The following is a 27,123-nucleotide window of genomic DNA, read 5'->3' on the forward strand; positions in this document are numbered from 1 at the left end:
ATTAATGAGGAAAAAAAATTAACTTAAATGATTTTAGCAAATGGCTGCAATATAACAAAGAGTGAAAAATTTAAGGGGGTCTGAATACTTTCCGTACCCACTGTATATATATAAAAAGTTAATTGCGACTATCTTATGTCCTTTTTTGCAACTTTTTTTCCCTCGCAATTCTCAGTTTATATCTCACATTTCAGATTGCAAAAAAATCAGAGTCTGAATTCTGAGATTCTGAGAAAAAAGTCAGAATTGTAAGACATTAAACTAAATATTTTTTGATTATTATAAATTTTTTTGTTTTATCTTTTCTCTTATATTCTGAGAAAATAAGTCAGAATTGCAAGACATACATTTTTTTTCACAACTTTATATCTTATATTTATTTATATATTTATATGTGTTATAAGAGTTTTATATATATATATATATAACTTTTCTCTTAAATTCTGTGAAAAAAAAATCTGAATTGCGAGATTTAAATTAGTTCTGACTTTTTTTGTTTGTTTGTTTCTGCCATGGAATAAAAAGTTTTTGTCTTAAACTAAATATTTTTTGATTATTATAAATTTTTTTGTTTTATCTTTTCTCTTATATTCTGAGAAAATAAGTCAGAATTGCAAGACATACATTTTTTTTCACAACTTTATATCTTATATTTATTTATATATTTATGTGTTATATATATATAACTTTTCTCTTAAATTCTGAGAAAAAAAAATCTGAATTGCGAGATTTAAATTAGTTCTGACTTTTTTTGTTTGTTTGTTTCTGCCATGGAATAAAAAGAAGGTTTTTGTCTCAATTTTGACTTTTTTTATTGCATTTGTGACTTTATATTTCACAATTTCTTCTCAGAATTGCATGTTTACAGTATATAAATCAGAATTGCAAGATGTTGCATATTAATTTATGTTTCTACATAAATTAATATGCAACATTCTACATAAATAAACTTGAATTTAATTGAATTTAATGTTGCTTGCAATTCTCAAAACTCAGAGAATTTGTGAACAAATTCACAAATTGAACAGTGAACTTGTATGCGAGATGTCATCAATTACAGCGTCTGATTTACTCATTAATTTAGTATTTTTCTCATTATTTAATTTCTCATAATAGCTAGTTATATTTGACATGATTCAGTTTTTCAGTGCAATTATTGAAGTTTGAATGAACAGAAACGTTGAGTTCTTGTAAAGTTCACAGCAGAAGGACATGCTGTGGTTTATAATGCTTGTGTGTTGTGTGTTTAATGGTCAGATTGTGTTGTTTCAGTCGTTTCAGTTAGTATTGGTGTCGTCTCTCGTTCTGGATCAGGATGGGCAGGGTTCTCCGTGTGTACAAAATTACAAGATTCACTTCTGAAGTGTTTTTATTTTACTGTATTTTACTGTATTTTTTTTAAACCAAGTCTCAGGATGTTTTAATTTATTGGAGACCTTTTGTAGTAAATCTAAAGTATGCTCATTCCTAGAATTGCCATGTAAATCTCTATATGATGTCTTTTTATTTAGTCAGTTTACTGTATAGAAATTTTCCTGTTATAGAAAGCTCTTGGGTGTTCATTTGGTCGAAAGATTTAAAAGTGAAAGTCTGTCGTTTGTGATTGAATTTCAGACACAATCAGGAAAAACCTCTTCTCGTGTGGTTGCTCTTGTGTTGAATTACCTGAAGCGAAGGAGCGGTGAAACCGCGTCCCGTGTGTGTCGTGAAATCAACAGTCTCCTCACCAGAAATAACCGAAGGCTCGGTGACAGCCGCAAATAGATCACGTTTCAATACTAGTTATGCAAATTTGGGGCTTGTCCTGTTTCACTGGATGGAAATGAGTACACTCTCATTTGCTTTATCAATTGTGTTTAGCTTATTTGATTTCGAGGTTGGGTTGGTGTGATCTCTTTGTCAAATTAGATTCATTTAGAAAATCAAATCCGTCTGGCAGGCTCTCCCTCGCTCAGTTTACTGTTGTCTTATTGATATTCGGCTTTGATTTAACTCTGTAATAGCAGTATTAGATGCGATCAGTAAGCAGTGGTTAGTGGCTCATTCAAGGCAGTGTGACAAAAGTGTGTCTGTTTTTGTGAAATGCATTCGTCAGATTTTGGCAGCTGGACAGAAAACGGGCTGCGTTCCAGTCTGCTTCCGCAGTGCACACTGCAACACACTTCCTCTGAACCTAAGAGAAGATGTCAAGACATGCACGGGGATTCTTTCTTTGTTCTGTTGTTTTTTTAATGGATTTATTGTGTTTTTTTGGGGGTATTTTCAACTCAATCATTGGCTCTGTTCTAAAACATAGTGAGCTCCCTACATAGGCAGCATTTTAACAGGGTTTCTTAAAAAGCCCTTCCACAATTTAAGGCCTTAAAACGTCTTGAATCAACGTGGAAAGACTTAAATTAATAAAATTCTTGAAAAAATGTTGCATGCATGGCAAAATATCTTCCTCAGTATTTTTGTTTTCCAATACAAATATCTAAACGCCTTTAAGTCAAGATACATTTATCTAAATGAAGTGAGTTTATGCTTAAAGCAAGAACAAATATCTGTCAGTGGGGAATGAAAAGTTGTTTTCCCTTTGAATTAAGTTGATTTTTCTGAGCTCATTGGCAGATCTCGTTTTAATCGTAAACTCACTTCATTTAGATCAGTTTCTCAGAAAACAAGACTTCTGATTTAGTCATTTTGCTTCTCCAGTAAATTCATGTTGATTTAAGAATCTTTAGACATTTGCACTGAAAAACAAGACAAAGATACTGAGGAAGAACATCTTTTTTTCGCAGTGTGATCGGAAGTATAGTGACATTTATTTCCATATTCTTAATTTTATTTTTTTTGGAAAATTAATTAAAAGTCAACAGATGTAGATCTGCTGGAAGTTGTATATTTCCAAACTTTAAAGTGTTGTTAATGCAACTCATTGAGAATGTGCTCCCTAGACATTTACATTAATTCCCTTCAATTTAGTCCTTAAATTATCTTTACTTGGTCTTAAAAAGGTCTTAAAATAGGCGTAACCCTCATCAAACCTGCAGAAACCCTGTTTAAGGCATAACATTAAAGTCTAAACATTAGTCAGTATATTTATGCCTTCTAAGATTGCAGAAACACCAGTTCCATGATGCACTGAACAATTCTATTTGAAATCTAGTCCATACCGAAAGGGTTTGCTTAAAGTCAACTTTAATATTTTACTCAGTATTATTTTTATGCATCACATCATCAGATCAGGCTTTTTTGGAAGTGCTGGTTGCATTGAGTCAGGCATTGTTTGCATGATGGGCTCATGAGACCTCAGGAGACACGAGAGATGCACTGATGTGTCGATGCAAATTCAGGAGAACAATGAACACGGACAAACGTGTGTTTCCCCCCGAAGGGCCGTTTAGAGAGACGTGTAACGCAAGTCCGGCCGGGACGCCACTGCTGATGTTGATGAAACATCTGAATGAGCATCTTGAGGGAATGTGAGTTGTCTTCTGTGCTTCAGTTCAGCGGCTCCCTGAGGTTTGAGGATTTGAGTTCTTCCACTGCAGGAACCTGTTCAACCACTGATGTTGAAAAACAGCCTACGGCTGCGTCTTTACAACCTGAGAAATGTCGTTTTTTTGGTTCTCGTGAAATGAATTTCTGCGGTTGTGTGCATGAATGAGTGATGCATTTCACTGATACACAAGACTGTACGAAACACCCACACACTTACCTTATAGGCTGTTCATTCATCAGTATTACTCATATTCTTACAATTTATGTGTATGCTGAGTAATGGGGGATGGTAATGTGTGTGTGTGTGTGTGTGTGTGTCAACCATTTTTGTGAAATAAATTAGCAATTTTTTTCTTTTATGTATCCTAAAAAAGTGGGTCGCGGTTTGATGACCATGGGGAAATGTGGGTCCCATGGCCAAACCAGTTGAGAACCGCTGCCCTACATTATGAGGGCCAAATGCCCCCACAAGTGAAGTAATGCCAGTAAATTTTGACCTTCTGGGGAAATTTTTTGGTCCCCACGAGGCAAACAGCTTATGAATCATATGGAACGAAGTGTTTTGAAAATCTAAAAATGCCTGTAGTTTTGTGGGAGGGATGGGGATAGAAAATACAGTTTTTACAGTAATAAAACCATTACGCCTATGGAGAGTCCCCATAATGATAGAAATACATCTGTGTGTGTGTGTGTGTGAGAGAGAGAGAGTGAGTGAGTATAAGTGTGTCTGTGTGTGTGTCAGTGGGGGAGGGTTTGTGGAATGTGTTGCGCTGGTAAATACGATCTGCTGAACAAATGCTGCTGGTTGATCTATTTGAGTTGTGTTTGTTGGTCTGGTTGAGTTGTATTTGTTGATCTGGTTGAGTTGTGTTTGTTGATCTGGTTGAGTTGTTTGTTGATCTAGTTTAGTTGTGTTTGTTGATCTGGTTTAGTAGTTTGTTGATCTGGTTGAGTAGTTTGTTGAATTGGTTGAGTTGATTTGGTTGAGTAGTTTGTTGATCTGGTTGAGTAGTTTGTTGATCTGGTTGAGTAGTTTGTTGAATTGGTTGAGTTGATTTGGTTGAGTTGTGTTTGTTGATCTGGTTGAGTAGTTTGTTGAATTGGTTGAGTTGTGTTTGTTGATCTGGTTGAGTAGTTTGTTGAACTGGTTGAGTTGTGTTTGTTGATCTGGTTGAGTAGGCCTAGTTTGTTGAACTGGTTGAGTTGTGTTTGTTGGTCTGGTTGAGTGGTTTGTTGATCTGGGTGTGTTGTGTTTGTTGGTCTGGTTGAGTTGTATTTGTTGATCTGGTTGAGTTGTGTTTGTTGATCTGGTTGAGTTGTTTGTTGATCTAGTTTAGTTGTGTTTGTTGATCTGGTTTAGTAGTTTGTTGATCTGGTTGAGTAGTTTGTTGAATTGGTTGAGTTGATTTGGTTGAGTTGTGTTTGTTGATCTGGTTGAGTAGTTTGTTGATCTGGTTGAGTAGTTTGTTGATCTGGTTGAGTAGTTTGTTGATCTGGTTGAGTAGTTTGTTGATCTGGTTGAGTAGTTTGTTGATCTGGTTGAGTAGTTTGTTGAACTGGTTGAGTTGTGTTTGTTGATCTGGCTCTGGTTGAGTGGTTTGTTGAACTGGTTGAGTTGTGTTTGTTGGTCTGGTTGAATGGTTTGTTGATCTGGTTGAGTTGTGTTTGTTGATCTGGTTGAGTAGGCCTAGTTTGTTGAACTGGTTGAGTTGTGTTTGTTGGTCTGGTTGAGTGGTTTGTTGATCTGGTTGAGTTGTGTTTGTTGGTCTGGTTGAGTAGGCCTAGTTTGTTGAACTGGTTGAGTTTTGTTGAACTGGTTGAGTTGTGTTTGTTGAACTGGTTGAGTTGTGTTTGTTGATCTGGCTGAGTAGGCCTAGTTTGTTGAACTGGTTGAGTTGTGTTTGTTGATCTGGTTGAGTGGTTTGTTGGACTGGTTGAGTTGTGTTTGAGATCTAGTTGAGTAGTTTGTTGATCTGGTTTTGTTGATTTGGTTGAGTTGTGTTTGTTGGGCTCGATCAGGGCTGTTTGTTTTGGCTCCTGGAGTCGTTCTGTTGATGCTCTCGTTTAAAACTTTCCTCAGGTTACACACTTTGAGTGAGATTAGAGTGATTGAGTGATTTTCTGTGGCTCTGAGCTCTTGTACAGCCGTTATCGGATAAACCCGCCGTTCTCCTGCTCTCTGCGGATGATCCGTGTGGCTCCACGGGTGGAATGCAAAGACCCAATTATTTGATGAGGATTAGAGATTGACGGCTCTAAAGAGTCGTGCTGAGAGAGCAGAACAGGACATTATCACCCGACACGGGGCTTTCCAGAGCCACACATGCTCAGATAAACTCCCATAACTGAGCATTTCTACTCCAAACCTGCGTTCACTTTACGACTCAGAACCTCTACATTTACATTCACTTTAATGCATTTGGCAGGTGCTTTGATCCAAAGTAACTTGGATTGCATTCCAGGCATTTTTTTAATCAGTTCATGCATTTCCTGGGAATTGAACCCATGGCGTTGGCGTTGGCGTTGGCGTTGCAAGCGCTGTACTCTACAGAACAGAAGTTGCTCTTGTGTCAGTTTCAATATTTTTTTGATGTTCACTTGCAGTGATACGTTTGAACATGTTTCTGTTTCTGTTTTGTGTTGTAGACAAATTTAAATTGCTCCTTCTTGTGAAATTTAATAATGCATTAAAGCATTAGCCTTCAATTATTTTTCAAATCTGTTAGTTTTCATTTATTTTTGATAGTACAGTCAGGTTATGTGTGTAAACATGAGAGCTCAGCACGTCACAGATGATGACAGTAATATACACAGAGGCTGTATTTATGTGTGCAGTGTGAGTTTGTCTGGATTTCAGAGATTCATCTGATATTTGAGACACTGACGCTCCCTCTGATTCTGAACCGGTCTGAAGTAGACGTGTGGTTTTCTTTTATTTCGTGGTCTGTGTCTGGTTTGTGATCTCAGAGAAGCCCATCTCTCTGTGACCCAGTGAAGCGAGACCGAGCATCAGAGATCAGAGTTATTTTTGACTCTTAATTAGCTGTCCTCTCACGCCCCGCGGTAACGTGATTAACCCGCCGCTTACTGTAAACCTGCTAACAGATTTAGACCGACACAAGAAACAATACAGCCGTCAGGGAGAAAACGAGGATCGGGTTGCATTTTTAAGAGACAATACAAGCAGTAAGAAAGCATGTGTTGTATAGGGTTGGGCCGTGATTTGTCGTGTCGTGTCGCGCCGCATCGAGTGTAGACAGCATCACTGATTATAATGAGTTCTATTGACTGATCTTTATATAATGAATCTCTATTATAGATCAGTGGTTCTATGGTATTTTGCCGCCCCGCTCACGTCCGGTGTAGACACGGTGTTAGGAATCATTATTTGTTTTCCGTGCCTTATAAGGATTTACGATTCACACCCAACCCCAACAATCCAAGCCCAATTTCATAAAATGTTTATATTCATTGCATATATTGTTTGTTGTTGAATATTGAAGCTATTAAATAGCCTATAAAGCTGACAATAGCTAGTTTTACAAGAATTAAACCCCATAATGCCTTTAAAACTGCTGCAGGACAGTGAGAGTGTTTGGAAACCTGTTTGGAAACAGTCATTATTTGAGCACTTTCATTAAGCGCAGCTTGAACTGCTTTTATTAGACAGACACACCATTCTACCATGATCCTTTGCTCTCTGTAACGATGGATTCCTCACTGTGTGTTGTTTATGGAGCCACATGGACTGAATTTGCACGGGAGCTACTGAGTTTCTTCAGATGAGCCTTCTGTAGTTTAGTTTGTGACGGAAGCGGGTTTGATGCGTTTGCATGCACATACTAGGTGCGTTTCAGGCCTCACACATCTATGAGCTTATCTATGAGCATCTCATATCTCTGAGATGAAGTTCATGAACTTCTGCTGCCTGTTGGAGTGTGTGTGTGTGTGTGTGTGTGTGTGTGTGTGCGTGTGTGTTAACAAATTATTTTCGAGAAACTACTATTTTTCTACTTCAAAATTTTCACATTTAGTTCAGTGTTACTTAATTCATTAATTTAATTTAAAGGTGCAATTTTAATTATATAATTTACTGCAATCTGTGTGTCTGCACTGTAAAAAAAAAAAAAAATTTTGAAGTTGCAAATAAAATAGTTTATTGGAGTACATTTTACAAAAAAATACTACTTCAGCTTTTCTATTTCAAAATTTCACGTTTATTTCAATAAGTTGCTTGCTGTTTTTTGTAATTATTTGTGAAATTTACCAACAATTTCTGCATAAAAGTTGTCTCAATGTATATCCTAGACCAAATGTTTGTTTCATTGTGTATTAATGGACCAATTTAATTCATTAATTTCATTTAAAGGCGCAGTTTTATTATTCTATAATTTACTTCAATCTGTATGTCAACACTGTAAAAAAATATTTTTCATTTGTAAATAAAACAAAGGTTATTGGAGCGTGTTTTGCAAATACTATTTCATTCTTTCTATTTAAAATTTCATGTTTAATTAATGTGATACTTGTAATTTCTTTGTAATTATTTGTGAAATTTACTAGAAATGTATTATTGAAATTTGTTTCAGAGTAAATCCTACGCCAGTGTGTTTTAATTGACCTATTTAATTTGTTAATGTAACTGAGTCTGGGATGATTAATTTCAGATGGGTGTGTATGAAGATGCTGAGTTTGTGTAATGAGTTGATTTGTGTCTGATAGTTATATGAGCTGGATAACGACCCGCACAGGAAGGAGTTCCTGGACGACCTTTTCACCTTCATGCAGAAACGAGGTGAGAGAGATTAATCTCAATTCACATGATTTCAGTCTGATAGTGGAGTGAGTTTATCAGATTCAATGTGTGTGTGTGTGTGTGTGTGTGTGTTAGTGTGAGAGAGAGTGTGTGTGTGTGTGTGTGTGTGTGTGAGAGAGAGTGTGAGTGTGTGTGTTCTTAAGCATGTGCACGCATGTATGTGTGTGTTTTGTTAGTGTAAAGCCTGTGTGATTGATGCTTCATGTCTGGACTGAAACCTAAAGATCTGGATGTGTGTTTATTTGTGCTGAATGTTGAGGGGCCCGTCAGGGGCCGCGGGGTGATGAGGGGATTGACCTGCTGCAAGTTCACACATGTGAAGGACACGAAATATTTCAACACACACACAGTGGTGCTTCATATCAACATGTAGTAGGATCAGACCCATGAAAATTTTTTTTTTTTTTTAAGAAATTCAAACTTTTATTCATCAAGGCTCCATTAAATTGATCAAAAGTGCCAGTAAAGACATTTCTAATGTTACAAAAGTGTTTTAATGTTTTTCTATTTCAAATAAATGCTGTACTTTTGAACTTTCTATTCATCTGAGAATCCTGAGATAAAATGTATCACAGTTTCCACAAAAATATTGTGCAGCACAACTGTTTTCAACATTGATAATAATCAGAAATGTTTCTTGAGCAGCAAATCAGCATATTGTTATGATTTCTGAAGATCATGTGACACTGAAGACTGGAGTAATGATGCTGAAAATATAGATTTGATCACAGAAATAAATTACATTTTAACAGATATCCACATAGAAAACAGTTATTTTAAATTGCAATAATATTTCACAATTGATCACAGAAATAAATTACATTTTAACAGATATTCACATAGTAAACAGCTGTTTTAAATAGCAATAATATTTCACTGTTTTTACTGTATTTTTGATCAAATAAATGCATCTGTGGTGAGACATTTGCATTAGTGTTTAAGTCGAGCATCACGATAACCAACTAGTTTAGAAAAAGTCCTGCTGTACAAAAAGAAAGAAAGAAAGAAAAGGAAAGTCCTGCTGTGTCTGCAGAGCAGAAGATCTCTGGCACGTCTCGTCAAGCGTCTCTCTGTGAGACGGAAAGGAAGCAAAACCGCAGAATCTCACTTCCGTGTCGAGTGCTTAAATACAGGGAACTGTGTCTCTGTGTGTGTGTGTGTGATTTCAGCAGCTGTTTTTAACAGAGCGTAAGGGGCCTGCGCTTGAGGCCCCCGTATCAAAGAGCTTCAGGAAAGCCGCATGCTGCTGCAGTTTCATGGCACGCAGCGGCTGGAGCTTTTCAGAGCCGTTTAGGTGTCAAACGTGTGGTGAGACATTTGCATTAGTGTTTAAGTCGAGCATCACGATAACCAACTAGTTTAGAAAAAGTCCTGCTGTACAAAAAGAAAGAAAGAAAGAAAAGGAAAGTCCTGCTGTGTCTGCAGAGCAGAAGATCTCTGGCACGTCTCGTCAAGCGTCTCTCTGTGAGACGGAAAGGAAGCAAAACCGCAGAATCTCACTTCCGTGTCGAGTGCTTAAATACAGGGAACTCTGTCTCTGTGTGTGTGTGTGTGTGTGATTTCAGCAGCTGTTCTTAACAGAGCGTCAGGGGCCTGCGCTTGAGGCCCCCGTATCAAAGAGCTTCAGGAAAACCACATGCTGCTGCAGTTTCATGGCACGCAGCGGCTGGAGCTTTTCAGAGCCGTTTAGGTGTCAAACGGAGTGGTTTTTCTGGTTTTTGACGTCTGGTGTCACAGGTGCATATCATCTTCATCAGATCATGCCATTATCTGTTTTCTAAAATGCATGTTATAGATCATCTTATGAACCTTGTAATGTTTAATCAAAACATCCTAACTGGATCTCCTCTCTGGTGATGTATGCAGGATTCTCCAATCAATTAGAGCTCTTAGGCTCCGCCCCCACAGCTCACGCTCATCTGCATACACTTGAGAGCCACGCCCACATCTCAACATCCAATCAATAACCGATGCACAGAACCAAGTCCCGCCCTATATTTATAATTTTTTGATAATCCGTCTCTCTCGGGTGAGCGTCACAATATGAAAGAAAAGATCTGACGCTACTTCTGTTTTATTGTGACTTTATGTATCTGAATTACATTAGAAATTTCCATCCATTTGGATTAGATAGTTTTAACATAAACTAATAAACGGAATGTGATGCATATTTGTCAGTCATACATCGTTTATTATTAATTATTTGCATCTTTTTGATTCGATTTAATCAATCATATTTGCAAAATGCGTTTATTCAAATTGCTTAAAATCTGTATAAATCTCACAATTGTGAAAACAATTACATTTATTCAGTTAAAAAGAATAAACATGTTTAAAATATGGTTAGCTGTGGACCAAGCAATATTCAGTTAGTTCAAATGTATGAAATTGGATTTATGGATGATAAATATATAAAGCAGCTGGTTATTGTGTATTTAAAACAGTTCAGTTTATTATTACTGTTACAGAAATAACTGTATTGATTTTATCAGTGTTAAAACTGTGTAATCCAAATTATATATTCAGTTAAAATACATAAATCTTAAATTTAGGCCTAAATATTTTTAAGTGAAATTTTGATGATATTCAATATACATCTGAATATTTTTCCACATTTTGAGTGTTCAATATATATTTAAATATTTTTGTCCAAATGTTGACCATATTAAGTATGTATATTTTTCCTAATATTGAAACCTATTCAATATTTCTCCAAAATTGGACAATATTCAGTATTTATCTCACCATTTTTCCTAATTTTGATGATATTTAGTATTTATCTCAGTACAGTATTTTCCTAATTTCGGATGATATTCAGTAAATATCTCAATATTTTTTATTTTTTCTCATTTTGATTTTGATATTATCTCAATATATTTCCTAGTTTTGACAATATCCAGTACATATCTCAATATGTATCTTTGCATTCGCTTTTTTGCACCATTCATTTGAAACACAAGACAAAATAATTTAACAAATGTCCCAAGTGTTTTTTGTTCCCATACAATGAAAGTCAGTGTTTTTTTGGAATCATTTCTTTTTGTGTTCTGCAGAAGAAAGAAAGTCAAACAGGTTTGATTGACACGAGGGTGATTGTTTTTATTTTATTTTTTTAAGAATCATTTTTAGGCTGAACTGTTTCAGTGTCAGGTTTTGTGCACCTCACAGGACGCTGCGCTGAAATGAGATGTTGTTTTGATTTATCGGCTGGTTCCTCCTGTGTTTGGAGCTGCGTTCGGGGGCCTCTGAAACTTGATAAAGTGGGTTTGCAGGGCTGGATTAGGGGCCCCGCGTCTCATAGCATGATTAATGAGCCTCTGAAACGCACAACTACACGTCTGATCGAGCCGAGGCAGAGATGAACACCAGAAAGAAAAGACTTTGGATGAGTGAAAGGAAATTTCCTTCATAGAAAAGCAGCAGTCGTGCTGAAACCAGTGATTAATCAGAGACAGAAGCAGGGCCGGGGCCCGGCATCACATCTGCTTCTTAATCCGTCTGTCCTGAATCAAAGGCGTTTTATTCTTAGTATCTATATATTTATCTTTGATTATAAGATGAGGTTTTGTGTGTAAATGTGTTTTTGCTCCAGAATAACATTCGGGATGTGTTTAAAATTATATGGTGAAGCTGAAAGGCATTTATCATTTCTCTCCCGACCGACGTTATAAATGCCCTCTTCCTGTCGTTCTTCCGCACTTCCTGTTTAATCTCCCGTCACTCTTTCACGCTGACAGCGCCTCAAACATTTAATAGTGACTAATCTCTTTTTTTTTTTTTTTCAGTTGCTTTAGCTATATTTGATATATTTAATTAATCTTATCCAGTTAGTTTTGACAGATCAAAATTCTAGAGGAAGTGGAACAATGTAACACTTTGTTCTTTGTTTTTGTCAAAATGTAGCGCACATAGAATCATCTCATTCAAAAACGAACTGCCAGAATTTGGTAAGGCTCTATGTATATAATGCATTATAAAGGTATTCATAATGTAATGCTTTGTCTTTTAATAAAAAATTGTAACCAAAGTTAAAATGCATTATAATATTTGAAGGTTTGTTTGTCATGTTTTAATGCATTACACTTTCTAACGGTGTATTATAATGTATTTTAACTGTGGTTGCAATTATTCACGAGATCATACAATGCATTATAATGTGCATTACAAGGCATAATTAATATATTGAAATTATTATATTATGCATTATATATATAAAGTGTTACTGCCACATTTTACACTACAGTATAATATGATTATATGATTATAAGTATGATATCCTTTACAAAACGCAATAGAAATTAAACACCTTTAGTTTTCCTTCACATAAGGTTCAAAGTTGAATACTTTTATTCATCAAGGCTGCATTAAATTAATCACACTAAAGACATTTATAATGTTAGTAGATCTCTATTTCAAATAAATGCTGTTCTTTTGAACTTTCTATTCATCTGTGAATCCTGAAAAATAGAATGCATCACAGTTTCCACAAAAATATTGTGCAGCACAACTGTTTTCAACATTGATAATAATCAGAAATGTTTCTCGAGCAGCAAATCAGCATATTATTATGATTTCTGAAGATCATGTGACACTGAAGACTGGAGGAATGATGCTGAAAATACAGCTGCGCATCACAGAAATAAATTACAGTTTAACAGATATTCACATAGAAAACAGCTGTTTTAAATCATAATAATATTTCACATTTTTACAGTATCTTTGCTCAAATAAATGAGCCTAAGCTTCTGATCTGTAGTGTATGAAGGGAAGAGCAGCTGATGCTGATGGCTTCATCTGACTCATTGATTTCGATGGGGGTTGACCTTTATCTGACCTCTGACAGTGTGTGCGTGACCTCTGTGACCCGAGAGCTTCTCCTCTCTTCATCAGGATGTGAAAGCATCAGTGTTTATGGTCCAGAATAAGCAGCATGTGACTCCGGCTCTGATCTGATCAGTATTTCTCCGTGACTCCAGCGTGTTCCTCTCGTGTTTCAGTGAGGTGTTGATCAGATCCCCAGAGGAACACACAGACTCTAGTTACACTTAAATTGGCGTCTCACTTTTCGCGCCGTTGAGTGTTTTGAGTGTCCTGCTCTCCTCTTGGTTCCCATCTTCAGGAGTCACATTACAGCTTCACTTGAGCTCAGTGTAGTGCGCTTTACTGCCGTATTCTTCTGTGGAACACAAACCAAGATATCATGAACGATGTCTCGGTGTTTGTGGAAAGTGGCATCCAGTGTTGTTTAGACCCTGCTGATTTTCAGAATATCTTCTTTTGTGTCCCACTGTGTTTTTAGTGTCACTGAGATATGATTATATTTTTTATTAATATTTTGTTTGAGTTTTCATATGTTATGTTTTTATTTTAATTTATTTTTTTTTGGTCATATTTTTGTATGTATAAATCGTTTGTATAATTTTTTTATTTCAGTATTTTAGTTATTTTAGCATACCAAGTTAAACTATATGAAAATGAGAAATGTTAAATAGCTGAAATAAAATAATTACAGATAAATGTATTAATTAAATTGTATTTCATTTCAATTTAAATTTATTTCAATTAATAATTTATTTAAAGTATTTTTGTGGTTTTAATTAACTAATAACCCTGGTTCAGTCTATAATTGGTTCAGTCTAAAAAATCTATTTTATATCTTATTTCATTTAAAGTGTATTTTATTTAAAGTAACAATTTGTGTGTGTGTGTGTGTGTGTGTGTGTGTGTGTGTGTGTGTGTGTGGTTTTAATTAACTAATAACCCAGTCAGTCTATAATTGGTTCAGTTTAAAATATATCTTATTTCATTTAAAGTTTATTTTATTTAAAATAATGTATTTATTTATTTTATTATTTTTTTGTGGTTTTAATTAACTAATAACCCTGGTTCAGTCTATAATTGGTTCAGTCTAAAAAAATCTATTTTATTTTATTTAATTTAAAGTGTATTTTATTTAAAATAACAAAAATTATTTTTTGTGGTTTTAATTAACTTTAATAATCTTGGTTCAGTCTATAATTAGTTCAGTCTAAAAATATTTATTTTATTTTATTTATAAAAAATGTTTTGTGGTTTTAATTAACTAATAACCCTGGTTCAGTCTATAATTGGTTCAGTCTAAAAAATCTTATTTTATTTCATTTAAAGTTTATTTTATTTAAAGTAACAATTTTTCTATGGCTTTAATTGACTAATAACCCTGTCTATAATTGGTTCTGCACCATTTTCGCTGCAGACATGACGAATGATTGCTCAAATCATGCATCTGTCTGGTTAAATTATAGTAAATCTAGTTAACAAATCAAATGAACAGTATTGATCTGAATAATTCAACAGTCTCTCGTCTCTCATCTAGAGCGATTAGTTCAGATGTTTCATGCTCATTTTGATCCAGACGTTATTAACAGACAGTAAGATGCGAGGCTGATAATCAGACAAGTGATGGTTCCTTCACTTCTCCTAAACAAATGTGACTCGTTTGATGCAGAAAATGGAAATTTTTGTTTTTCTGGCAGGATTTGTTTGTGATTTTCGTTTTTCTCTCTGTCGTGTATGACATGTTTTTGTGCGCATATGGAAATGTTTCAACGTAGTTTTCCATCGACTGTGTTATTTTATTGCACAGAGGAAGAGGCATGATCAGGTTTGTTTCTTTTTTAGGGTTTCAGGATATTCCTCCTCAGCACTGTCGACATGAAACGTGTTTGCAACTCGATTTGGATGGATCGCGCTAGTTTGCTGCACAAACACATATGTGACCCTGGACCACAAAACCAGTCATAAGGGAATAAATAAATAGACTTTCCATTGATGTATGGTTTGTTAGGATCGGACAATATTTGGCTGAGATACAACTATTTGAAAATCTGGAATCTGAGGGTGCAAAAAAATCTAAATATTGAGAAAATCATCTTTAAAGTTGTTCAAATGAAGTTCTTAGCAATGCATATTACTAATCAAACATTAAGTTTTGATATATTTACGGTAGGAAATTTACAAAATATCTTCATGGAACATGATCTTTACTTAATATCCTAATGATTTTTGGCATAAAAGAAAAATGTATCATTTTGACCCATACAATGTATTGTTGGCTATTGCTACAAATATACCCCAGCGACTTAACACTGCTTTTGTGCTCCAGGCTCACATATGTATAATATCCATGCATGCCTGCTGGTGTGTGTTGCATGCTTTCTGTTCTCGTCGTATGTAAACATGCAGTAGGTATGTTCTGCTGTTGAATCGGACAGACTTGTCTTGGCTCTGTGTATGAATTAGTCTGTCATGTGGCACGAGTCGGACTAAATATAGCAGATTCCCTGCAGTCATTGAGCGTTACCGTTTATGTCCCTGACCTGGCATTAAAAATAAAACAAAGCAGAATACTTCCCCTCGTCCGCCTCGACCTGTGCATTAAGAGTGGAGCGTCAGTGAAACCTCACACCGGCCGACGGAGAAATGATCCTGTCACTCTCTGCCTCTGAATTATTCACACACGTCCGTCATGTGAAATCAGCCATATTTAATGTGGATAACTGGCTGTCAGACTATTGATTGAGTTCAGGAGCCGTATGCAGAATGCTGTTCTCAGCTGAATTACAGCTCAAGTGCTCTTCACCTTTTAGTGTTTTATCTGTGTGTGTGAATGAATGAAGAATGAATTTTATGTATAAAGAGAATTGTATATATGATATAATATTGCTTTACATGTGACCCTGCCTGTGAAAACCCAGCTAAAGTCACTTTTTTTTGTGATTTACTGTTTTCTACATAAACTCATCCTTCATAAAGATGTAGAACATTCTGTGAAAATATAACCTTTATATCTTTAATATTGAGTAAGGCCATGTCAAAGATTGAAATCATAGTGAAATTAATGGTTGAAATCAAACTTTGATGCTTGTTATCTCAAAATTAAATTAAATTAAATTAGATTTTGAGACTTTAGCCTGGATTTCACAGACAGGGTAACATATTGTAAATATATCATTTATTATAGTTTCATATTTATAAAACATATTGTTTACATATAAAAAAATAAGTGTATTGTTCCTCTTTTGTATGTCGCTTTGGATAAAAGTATCTGCTAAATGCTAATATACATACATGCATATAAAATGCTACTAGAAATATAATAGAAAATATATAAAATAAATGCATATGAAAAATTATTTTTGCATATATATATATATATATATGTGTGTGTGTGTGTGTGTTTAAAAATACAGTTTATATATTATATATATGAAGGCTTTTTTGTATTTTGTTGCATTAAAACATAATTTTCATGACATTTACCTAAATTCTAATTATTATACAAAATACAAAAAAAAAATGTAATTACTAATCTGAACAAAGTTATTTACAGTTATTTTTGTGTGTAGTTTCTATGTACTGAAGTACATTAAAATATATGAAAATATATAGAATATATATATATATATATATATATATATATACAGTTTATTGTATTTCGTTGCATTATGACGTTATTTCAAGGCATTTACCTAAATTGTCATTATTGAAATACAAATACAAATATCTTTTTAATTACTGTAATTTTTTGTTATTTTGATTCTCAACTTTTCTTAAAAAAAAAAAAAAGTTAAAACTTAATGACTGTAATAGTGTGGGTCAGACCGCTACCCTTATTTATTTAAATAGGGTTAATTTAGGATAATGGCAAAAAGTGGCCCAGTTTACCTGAATTCACCCTAAGGTTGCTTTCTCATGCATTTTCTGATAGGCTCAGACAGTCACATGTTCATCTCACCACTGATGATGCACTGTTAGTGGTTAGTGAAAAGCAGTAGACTGTCATATTGTTCAGTGATGTCCTTCAGTTGTGATCGCTTGTGTTTTCTCCTGACGCTCTTCATGTGCAAACAGAAGTACGAGACGTGGGAGGGGCCTTCTGGGGCCTCAACCGCAGCACTTCCCACCAGCGTGACCTCTGACCCCGCTTGTCATTAATCACTCCGCTCCTGATGGAAAATCAACCCAGCAAGGCATGATGGGAGGGTCAGCCTGGGGCCAATCAGAACACGGCTCTCAGCCAACAGTGGCGCCACACTGAACTACAGGAACCTCAGCAACCGTGAATCTACCCTGTTTATTTAGTTACTGTCAGAGAGGGTTAACTAACCAGCAACAGTGAGCTTCTGTTTAGTAGCAGACTTAATCTAATTCATGATTACATTTACATAGAGGAAGATAGTATATAATATAATTTAATATATATAAAATGTTTCTGAAAGAAGTCTCTTCTGCTCACCAAGGCTGCACTTATTTGTTAAAAAATATAATAAAAACAGTAATATTGTGAAATATTATTGCAATTTCATATACCTGTTTCACATGATCCTTCAGAAATCATTCCACCCTTCAAAAGATTTTCTTTCTTAAAGAAATTAATAATTGTATTCATTAAAGATACATTAAATTGATTAAAAGTAAAGACATTTATAATGTTACAGTAGATTTCTATTTCAAATAAGTGCTGTTCTTTTGAACTTTCTATTCATCTGTGAATCCTGAAAAATCTAATGTATCACAGTTTTCATGTTTTGATATGTTTTTCAACATTGATAATAATCAGAAATGTTTCTTGAGCAGCAAATCAGCATATTAGAATGATTTCTGAAGATCATGTGACACTGAAGACTGGAGTAATAATGATGCTGAAAATTCAGCTTTGATCACAGAAATAAATGACTGTTTAACAGATATTCACATAGAAAACAGTGATTTTGAATCATAATAATATTTCACATTTTTACTGTATTTTTGATCAAATAAATGCAGCTTTGCTGAGCAGAAAAGACTTCTTTTAAATAAAACATTTATAAATCTCTCAGACCCCAATCGAATGGCAGTGTTTATATTTTTACCGTACAGCAAAATCTCCTCAGTGTTGTAGTTAGTGTTAGTGTTGTAGCAGTCAGTATTAATCATTCAGGGTTGTTTCTATTGTCTGTCGTATAGTCTCTGTGTGCGCGTGTTTCTATAAAAGCTTGACTTCCTGCTGACTGGCGTTTTAATTCAGCCATCAATAACCTCAGGCTGACCTTTGACCCTTGCGATTGTACTAATTGTTTGATGTTGGGTTGGTGGTCAGAGGCATCAGTGAACTGCAGAGATGTTTCTGGACCAGTTGATCAAACCGTGCTCTGAAATATACCGGCTGCTCTAATGACACGCGTGTTCTCCCAAGATGCTGAGTTTCACAGGCATATGAAGCCTTTTGTTGTCATGTGTGCGTGTCGGGGCGCGTCACACGACCTTTAAACCTTGCCTGTTTTTCATTACACATTCTTGCATTTCTGTTTTAAGTTTTTCTTTGTAGAGCGAGATCGTAAAGCCGTCATTTGAGTTGTTTATCTAGGACGCTGTTGATAAGAATCTCACCAAAGTCTGTGTGTGTTACTCGTGTTTCTGTTCTTCTGATAATCATGCACTTGTTCATTTAAAAATTTTGGTCTATTATGCTTCCGTAATGTGTTTTTTCAGACTAGTGAAAAAAAGCATCCAAAATACACTTCAAGTGTTTGTTTTATTGCACTTCATCTATTTACGTCTGTTGATTTTTAAAAGCAATTCACACCTTTAAAAGTTTTCTTACATACACCAAAAACAGTTTTATTCCTCTCTATATTCTGAAGGTTTGCACTGGAAGGATTGTTCATATATCATTTGTATGGTTTTATTATTGCACTTTTATCTAATTGCATCTTAATTTGCTATACATATTTTTAAAGCCTATTTTCTTAAAATGAGTTTGTTTGTCCACTTCAGCAGCACTCACATACACCAAAACTTAGAGTTTTATTCCTCGCTATATTCTAAAGGTTTTTACTGAAGGGTTTGTTCATAAAGCATTCACACTGATTTATACAACATTTTATTCCTAAAAACAAGGCGAAAATGCATATATTTAAAGGCTGTGAGTTTGTTTCTCCACTTCAGCAGCACTTACAAACACCAAAACTTAGAGATTTATTCCTCTCTATATTCTGAAGGTTTTTACTGAAGGGTTTGTTCATAAAGCATTCACACTGATTTTTACAACATTTTATTCCTAAAAACGTGGTGAAAATACGTTTATTTCTGTCTGTTGACAGTATTTTCTGATTTCTGGAGTGATAAAAAGAGAAATCCAAAATCCCCTCTATAAAAACCTTTAAGTCTAATATGTCAACAAAATCAAAGAGTTTTGAACCTGGCTTTATCCAATGTTCAGATGCAAATTAATGCACATTAGATAATGCGTCATTTGCATATTGCTATTAAACAAAACGTTTCAGAAAACTTGTAATACAAAACAATTGTCCTAATGTCCTGTGATTAATCAACTGGGGAAAGTATTGTGATATCTGTTAGTTAACATTTTGACCCTGTTCAGCTGTTCTGTCGTGTCTGAAGGCATCACATCAGGCACATCAGGCATAGATTCATAAATTGTTTTTATTCCAGAGCACAATCAGAGGGAGCCGCTGTGTGGTTTTTGTGGTTTTCTTTAACTCTACAGCAAACGTCTCCACCCGCCCCTGACCTAAAGATAAGCTGTTGACAAGATTAATGCATGGCTATCATAAGTCTGGGGCGGGTTGGCTCTGTTATCCAGGTTAAGTTTGTTTGCGTAAAGCAGGCTAATATGTATTTTTCCGCCTGTAGCCCACCTGTGTCTTTTGAAGTGCTGCGGTGGGCGACTTGAACTCTCACCTCTATACAAACACAACATCTGCCACAAGCATTTCAATGCGTTTATGGAGTAAAAATGAAACATGGGTTTTTGATGTTTTTCAGTTTTTAGTTTTTTATTTGAAACATAAATTAAAAAAGCTCCAACTTAATATGTTTTACACTTTCTTTGATCTTTTGCTGTTGTTTGTTTGTCTTTGTTTTAGAAAAAAATAATGGAAAAACAATGTTTATTTAAGAGTAAATATTTAAGTTTTTTTTTTACTCATGTATAATATCTACTGTATACTATATATATATATATATATATATATATATATATATATATGTATTAATTTTGAAATTTTTGTCTATTTTGCTTCCATAACATGTCTTCATTCAGATTAGTGGGGGGAAAAAAACATCCAAAATACACTTTTGAGTGTTTGTTTTATTGCAGTTTATCTATTTGCGAATTCAAAGCTTTAAAAGTTTTTTCTCCACTTCAGCAGCACTTACAAACACCAAAACTTAGAGATTTATTCCTCTCTATATTCTGAAGGTTTTTACTGAGGGGTTTGTTCATACATAATTCACTTGGTTTTATTATTGCACTTTATCTATTCGCGTATGTAGATTTTTAATTGCAATTCTTATCTTTAAAAGTTTTTTCTCCACTACAGCAACACTTACATTCACTAAACTTTACAGTTTTATTCCTCTCTATATTCTGAAGGTTTTTACTGAAGGGTTTGTTCATAAAGCATTCACACTGATTTATACAACATTTTATTCCTAAAAACAAGGCGAAAATGCATATATTTAAAGGCTGTGAGTTTGTTTCTCCACTTCAGCAGCACTTACAAACACCAAAACTTAGAGATTTATTCCTCTCTATATTCTGAAGGTTTTTACTGAAGGGTTTGTTCATAAAGCATTCACACTGATTTTTACAACATTTTATTCCTAAAAACGTGGTGAAAATACGTTTATTTCTGTCTGTTGACAGTATTTTCTGATTTCTGGAGTGATAAAAAGAGAAATCCAAAATCCCCTCTATAAAAACCTTTAAGTCTAATATGTCAACAAAATCAAAGAGTTTTGAACCTGGCTTTATCCAATGTTCAGATGCAAATTAATGCACATTAGATAATGCGTCATTTGCATATTGCTATTAAACAAAACGTTTCAGAAAACTTGTAATACAAAACAATTGTCCTAATGTCCTGTGATTAATCAACTGGGGAAAGTATTGTGATATCTGTTAGTTAACATTTTGACCCTGTTCAGCTGTTCTGTCGTGTCTGAAGGCATCACATCAGGCGGTTTTACTATAGATTCATAAATTGTTTTTATTCCAGAGCACAATCAGAGGGAGCCGCTGTGTGGTTTTCATATGAGCGTTTAACTCTACAGCAAACGTCTCCACCCGCCCCTGACCTAAAGATAAGCTGTTGACAAGATTAATGCATGGCTATCATAAGTCTGGGGCGGGTTGGCTCTGTTATCCAGGTTAAGTTTGTTTGCGTAAAGCAGGCTAATATGTATTTTTCCGCCTGTAGCCCACCTGTGTCTTTTGAAGTGCTGCGGTGGGCGACTTGAACTCTCACCTCTATACAAACACAACATCTGCCACAAGCATTTCAATGCGTTTATGGAGTAAAAATGAAACATGGGTTTTTGATGTTTTTCAGTTTTTAGTTTTTTATTTGAAACATAAATTAAAAAAGCTCCAACTTAATATGTTGTACACTTTCTTTGATCTTTTGCTGTTGTTTGTTTGTCTTTGTTTTGGAAAAAAATAATGGAAAAACAATGTTTATTTAAGAGTAAATATTTAAGTTTTTTTTTTACTCATGTATAATATCTACTGTATACTATATATATATATATATATATATATATATATATATATATATATGTATTAGGCTTCTTATCATTAACTAAAACTTTCCTTTTGTTAATTGAAATAACTGCTGAAATATAAATATAAGATGAAAAACTAAATGAAAATTAAAAATATTTTCTTGGCAACTAACTAAAATAACCTGAAGAAGTAATATTACTAACTGGAAATAAATAAAAACTAAAATTGAACTAAAACTGAAATAAGAATAAATTAAACCTAAATAAAATGTATAAAAAAACAACAAAATTAATCAAATTAAAATTGTAAATATAAAAATAAAAGCTAATTACAAAATATTCATACAAACAACATAATGAAAAAAAACTTTAAAAAAAAAAAGAAAACTAAAATAACACTGGTAAATATTAAAATAAAATGTATATAGAGCAAAAAAAGGGGAAAAAACTTCACATGGAAAATTGAGTGCATATTTTTGCAAAGTAAAATTTTACTTTTTGCCATTCATTTTTCATGTATAAAATTGTTAATATATCATTTATATTTAAATAAAAATGTGTTGTTATTATTAATATAATTTTAGAAGCAACAACAATGAACAACAGTGCATAGACTAAACAATAATGTCTATCAAAACTTATTTCAGTGTCAATAAAGTAATATCTAATCTACTGTATACTCTATATAATATATAATTAAAATCAGATGTTTCAGATTCTGACATCTGATTGGATGAGCCTGTACACACACACACACACACACATCAGCTGAGTTCTATATTAACATGCTGTTCATTGATCATTGATAGTTATGTTGCTAGGCAACCACACACATCCCACAGTGAACTGTGTGACCGTACAGAGGAGTGTTTATTAGGATTATTGTGATTTATTCTTCATGTCGTGATTTATTGATCATGGGTTGGGTGTCTTTTGTTATGTTCCTCTTGCCGTGAGTCATGCGTTACAGTGATTTTACCGCAGTTAAGGTGTGTTAGACGTTATATGAGGCAGTAAAATCACTGTACTGGCTTCTGATTAGTTTTGGTGTAAGCTGATGGTTGTGTTGGTGTTTGCGCAGGGACTCCGGTGAACAGGATCCCCATTATGGCGAAGCAGGTTCTGGATCTGTACATGCTGTATAAGCTGGTGACGGAGAAGGGTGGACTGGTGGAGGTCATCAACAAGAAGATCTGGAGAGAGATCACCAAGGGTCTCAACCTGCCCATGTCCATCACCAGCGCTGCATTCACGCTCCGCACGCAGTACGACACACACACACCAAATCAGAAACAGAAAACACTATATTTAGATGGTTTAGATCTTTGAGACGCCCCTAGACGGAGGTTCTATCTTTCTTTACTGTTTCTCGTCTCTTCACATCCCATTCTGCCTCCCACTAATTAGCTTGAGGTGAAAGATTTATTGATTTATTGATCTGTTGATTTGATTTGGATGGCTTTAGTGTGGGGGTGGGTGCAGGAACTCTCTCTGTAGTTCGATTGAGTAGCAACTAAATTTATGATGCTTTCAGCTGGTAATAAGTGTGCAGCACAACACATTCTACTATCAGTCCCACCAGGATTTTTTTTTTCAGTAAAAATGGCTGAATTTGTGCCAGTAATTTCCAGAATTTTGCTGGGTTTTTTTTGTTTTTTTTAATAACTATGATTACTACATTTACCATATTATGCCACGTTAGATGTACAGTGGTCATACATAACAGAAAAAAAAATGCTGTCATTTTTGTATTTGACCAAATTCTGACACTTTATTTATTTATTTGTTTATTTTTATTTTATTTTATTATTTTTTTTGCAAAATGTCTGATTTGGTGGCAGTGATTAACAGAATTTTGCTGTTTATATATATATATATATATATATAATTAGGATTACTCCATTTACCATATTATGCCACGTTAGATGTACAGTGGTCATACATAACGAAAAAAAGCCATTATTTTTGTATCTTACCAAATTCTGACACATTATTTATTTATTTATTTATTTACCTGTCTGTTTGTTTGTTTATTTTTGCTATCAAAATGGCTGATTTGTTGGCAGTAATTAACAGAATTTTGGTGATTTTTATTTTTTATTTTTTTATAATTAGGATTCTACATTATTAGCTTGAATTCACATTTAATGAAACTACATTTATGTGTATTTATTTATAAAACGCTTTTATGCAAAGCAACTCACAAATGAACAGTTCAATTACATCAAAAAAGGAAAAACAGAACAATACATTACTATGCATACATTACCCATTAGTATGGTACTATTGTTAGATGTACAATAGTCATACATGAAAAATAAATTGTGGCGGTAATTTCCGGAATTTTGCTGATTTATTTATTTATTTTTAATTAGGATATCACATTTACCATATTATACCACTTTAGATGTACATAGTCATACATGACAGAAATAAAAATGCAGTTTATTTTTGTGTCAGACAGACAGCAGCAGGTTTATTAGGCTGCTGTCACTTTAAGACTGAAATCCTGTATCCAATATACTGATGCACATCCCATTTTATCCTAACTGTTTACATTAATTTAATACATAAACGACTGTTTATGTGAATCACACATAACATGTCAATAGCTTTAAGTAGTACTGCACTTTGTTGTGATTAATTTGTAGTGAAATGGCGAATTATCCAAGATTGACTGGAGCGACCGTACTAAATTTAAATGCATTTTGCCGATTTTCCTCCAGAGTTGGTACACAAAATGTGAATAAAATCCATCCACATGCCACAGGTTCTGCTCATGTGTTTAATGTTGTTTCTCTGTCTCAGGTATATGAAGTATCTGTATCCGTACGAGTGCGAGCGGAAAGCGTTGAGTTCTCCCGGCGAGCTGCAGGCCGCTATCGACAGCAACCGACGTGAAGGCCGTCGACCCAGTTACAGCAACAGCCTGTTCCGCTTTAGCCCCTCCCCCGGCTCCGCCCCTCACCTCCTGACCCCGCCCAAGATGCACCTGTCAGCGCTGGGGGCCATGGGGGCCCTGAACGGACTGCAGGCATCCCCGGGGCCATCTCTGAAGAAGGGACTGGGTGAGTGACGCAAAAATTAGTTATCGTCACAACCTGGCAGAACCATGAACAAAACGTGATTGAAATTTAAACTGCACATTTATCTTAACTGCAATGAGATCAAGTAACCACAGTCAGACAATTATTAAACCATAATCATGACAGGCCTGCTTAAAGCTACAGGACTTATATTTATTGTTTTTAAAGAGTCTGTAGGTCCGTGCAGTGATTCTGGTGTTATGGTGTTCATGCTGTTTTAGTGCTTGAAAAAAAGAAACTGTGTTGAACAGAATGTCCGGAATCGTTCAGTCTGGTGTGTTTGTGGTGTTACAGCGCCTCCTGTTGACACTGATATGAACTGCATCTTCAGACATTTACACTAGTTCTCTTTTTTATATTTTTTACACACACACACACACACACACACACACATATTTGCTAATAATATGTTTATTTGATATGTAATTATATACATTTTTGCAGTAAAAGCTTCCTAGTTTTTATAAACTGTCCCTCACAGCTAGAGTGCCATAAAACATTTGAAAAATCCCTGTCGTAGCTTATTACATGAGGTTTATTATCTCTGATGGCCTGTGTCATTAAACCCTCATACCCTATATAAGCTCTATAATAGATTCTAGAACATTTTCTGGTCCTCACATGGCACATACACATATATTAAACAGAAGTTTCATGTGGTAATTAGTGTGTTTGTCCACTTGCTGATTATGGCAGAGTTTCATCCAAATGAGCCACATCATGTGCAAAGGGCTGTTTTGAAAGAATAACTTATGTTTTTTTTCTGTTCTTATTATTAATTTCTCTCGCAGACAGTCATTTTCTGCCCTGTATTTTTGTTTTTAAAGTGGTTAGTTTTTAGATTGTTAACTGACAGATCCCAACCTTGAGTGGTTTATTGCAATTTTTAAAGAACAGGGTTATTATTGTTAATTACAACTAAAACTAAAAGCACATAAAAACAACAACAACAAAAAAAACATTTTTGTTACTTGAAGTAAAATAAACGGTAACTGAAATAAATTTTTAAAACATAAACATATTTTATTCCAGCTAATTGCCATGGCAACACTTTTCATTTTCGTTTATTTTCACTTGAAGCATTAAATAACTAAAACTAAATAAACTAAAACTAATAAATAAAAATTAATACACATTTTTTTTAAAAATAATAAAGTTAAAACTATAGACATTTTTAAAAATGTAATAAAAATGATTGAAAAAAGGCACAAAAAATGACTAAAACTTAAAAATTTAAATGAAAATGAAAACATTTAAGTGAAAACAGAAAATAATAATAATTATATTATTATTCATTTTTATTACATTTTATTTGGTTCTAAAAAAAACAGGTTTATTAGTATCATTGAGATACTATTTGAGTTTCTATTAATATTTTGAATTAGATTTTATTTTTATGTTTTCCATTTTCATTTTAGTTAATGTTTTTTTTTTTTTTTTTAAATGTCTATATTGTATTTATGAAACTTTATTCCAGTTTTAGTTGCTTTAGTACATCAAGTGAAACTAAATTAATTAAAATAAAAAATGTTGCTTTGGCAACTAGCTGAAATAAATATAGACCAAAAAAATAATAAAAATGCTAAAAACAAAATGGCTAAAACTTTAACTAAAATTGAAGTGAAAGCAGAAAATAAAAGTGTGTCAATGATACTAAAATAACACTGCAAGGAACATCTTGTGTTTTAAAAATCCATGTTTATTGCATTGATACCCATTTATACCAAGTTGCACTGATGCAGAATCTAACTGTTATGCACGTGCACAGGTGTGTGTTTCTGATCAGATGCGTTCTCCTCTCTCTCCTCCAGACGATGCCGTCTCGTCTCTGCTGGCGGGCCGCTCGTCCTCCGTGGCGCTGGTGTTTGGGCAGCAGCAGGCGGCGGGTCTGGCCCGGGCCGCAACACTGGAGCAGCTCCGAGAGAAGCTGGAGACGGAGGCACCGGAGAGGAAGATGGCGCGTCTGGCCGAGGAGCAGCAGAGACTTATGCAGCAGGCCTTCCAGCAAAACCTGCTCGCCATGGCCTCGCAGATCCCCGTCAACCTGCGGCTCGGAGCTCCAGCCCGGGGTCAGTGCGCCGGACGCACATACAGATGTTTGAGATGCACTGCTGTGTGTGTGAGTGTGAGTGTGAGTGTGTGTGTGTGCCTGTGTGTGTGTGTGTGAGTGTGTGTGTGTGTGTGTGTGTG

General features: G+C 34.6%; 2 protein-coding genes across 2 annotated transcripts in view; both read left to right on the top strand.

The window, feature by feature from the left end:
• LOC107753191 (uncharacterized) overlaps positions 1-1,764 on the top strand; it is a 20,545-nt gene extending 18,781 nt beyond the window's left edge. The window contains exon 3 of the mRNA XM_016569316.1: positions 1,615-1,764. Coding sequence (XP_016424802.1) covers positions 1,615-1,764 — 150 coding nt within the window. The remainder of the gene's footprint in view (positions 1-1,614) is intronic.
• A 1,578-nt stretch (positions 1,765-3,342) lies between these two features.
• LOC107753192 (AT-rich interactive domain-containing protein 3A-like) overlaps positions 3,343-27,123 on the top strand; it is a 26,568-nt gene continuing 2,787 nt past the window's right edge. The window contains exons 1-6 of the mRNA XM_016569317.1: positions 3,343-3,464; positions 5,629-5,689; positions 8,206-8,278; positions 22,929-23,112; positions 24,656-24,915; positions 26,745-27,002. Of these exons, the coding sequence (XP_016424803.1) occupies positions 3,343-3,464; positions 5,629-5,689; positions 8,206-8,278; positions 22,929-23,112; positions 24,656-24,915; positions 26,745-27,002 (958 nt within the window). The remainder of the gene's footprint in view (positions 3,465-5,628; positions 5,690-8,205; positions 8,279-22,928; positions 23,113-24,655; positions 24,916-26,744; positions 27,003-27,123) is intronic.

The sequence above is a fragment of the Sinocyclocheilus rhinocerous genome, unplaced genomic scaffold (assembly GCF_001515625.1).
Source record: "Sinocyclocheilus rhinocerous isolate Xijiao unplaced genomic scaffold, SAMN03320098_v1.1 scaffold1703, whole genome shotgun sequence".
Classification (NCBI taxonomy): Eukaryota; Metazoa; Chordata; class Actinopteri; order Cypriniformes; family Cyprinidae; genus Sinocyclocheilus; species Sinocyclocheilus rhinocerous.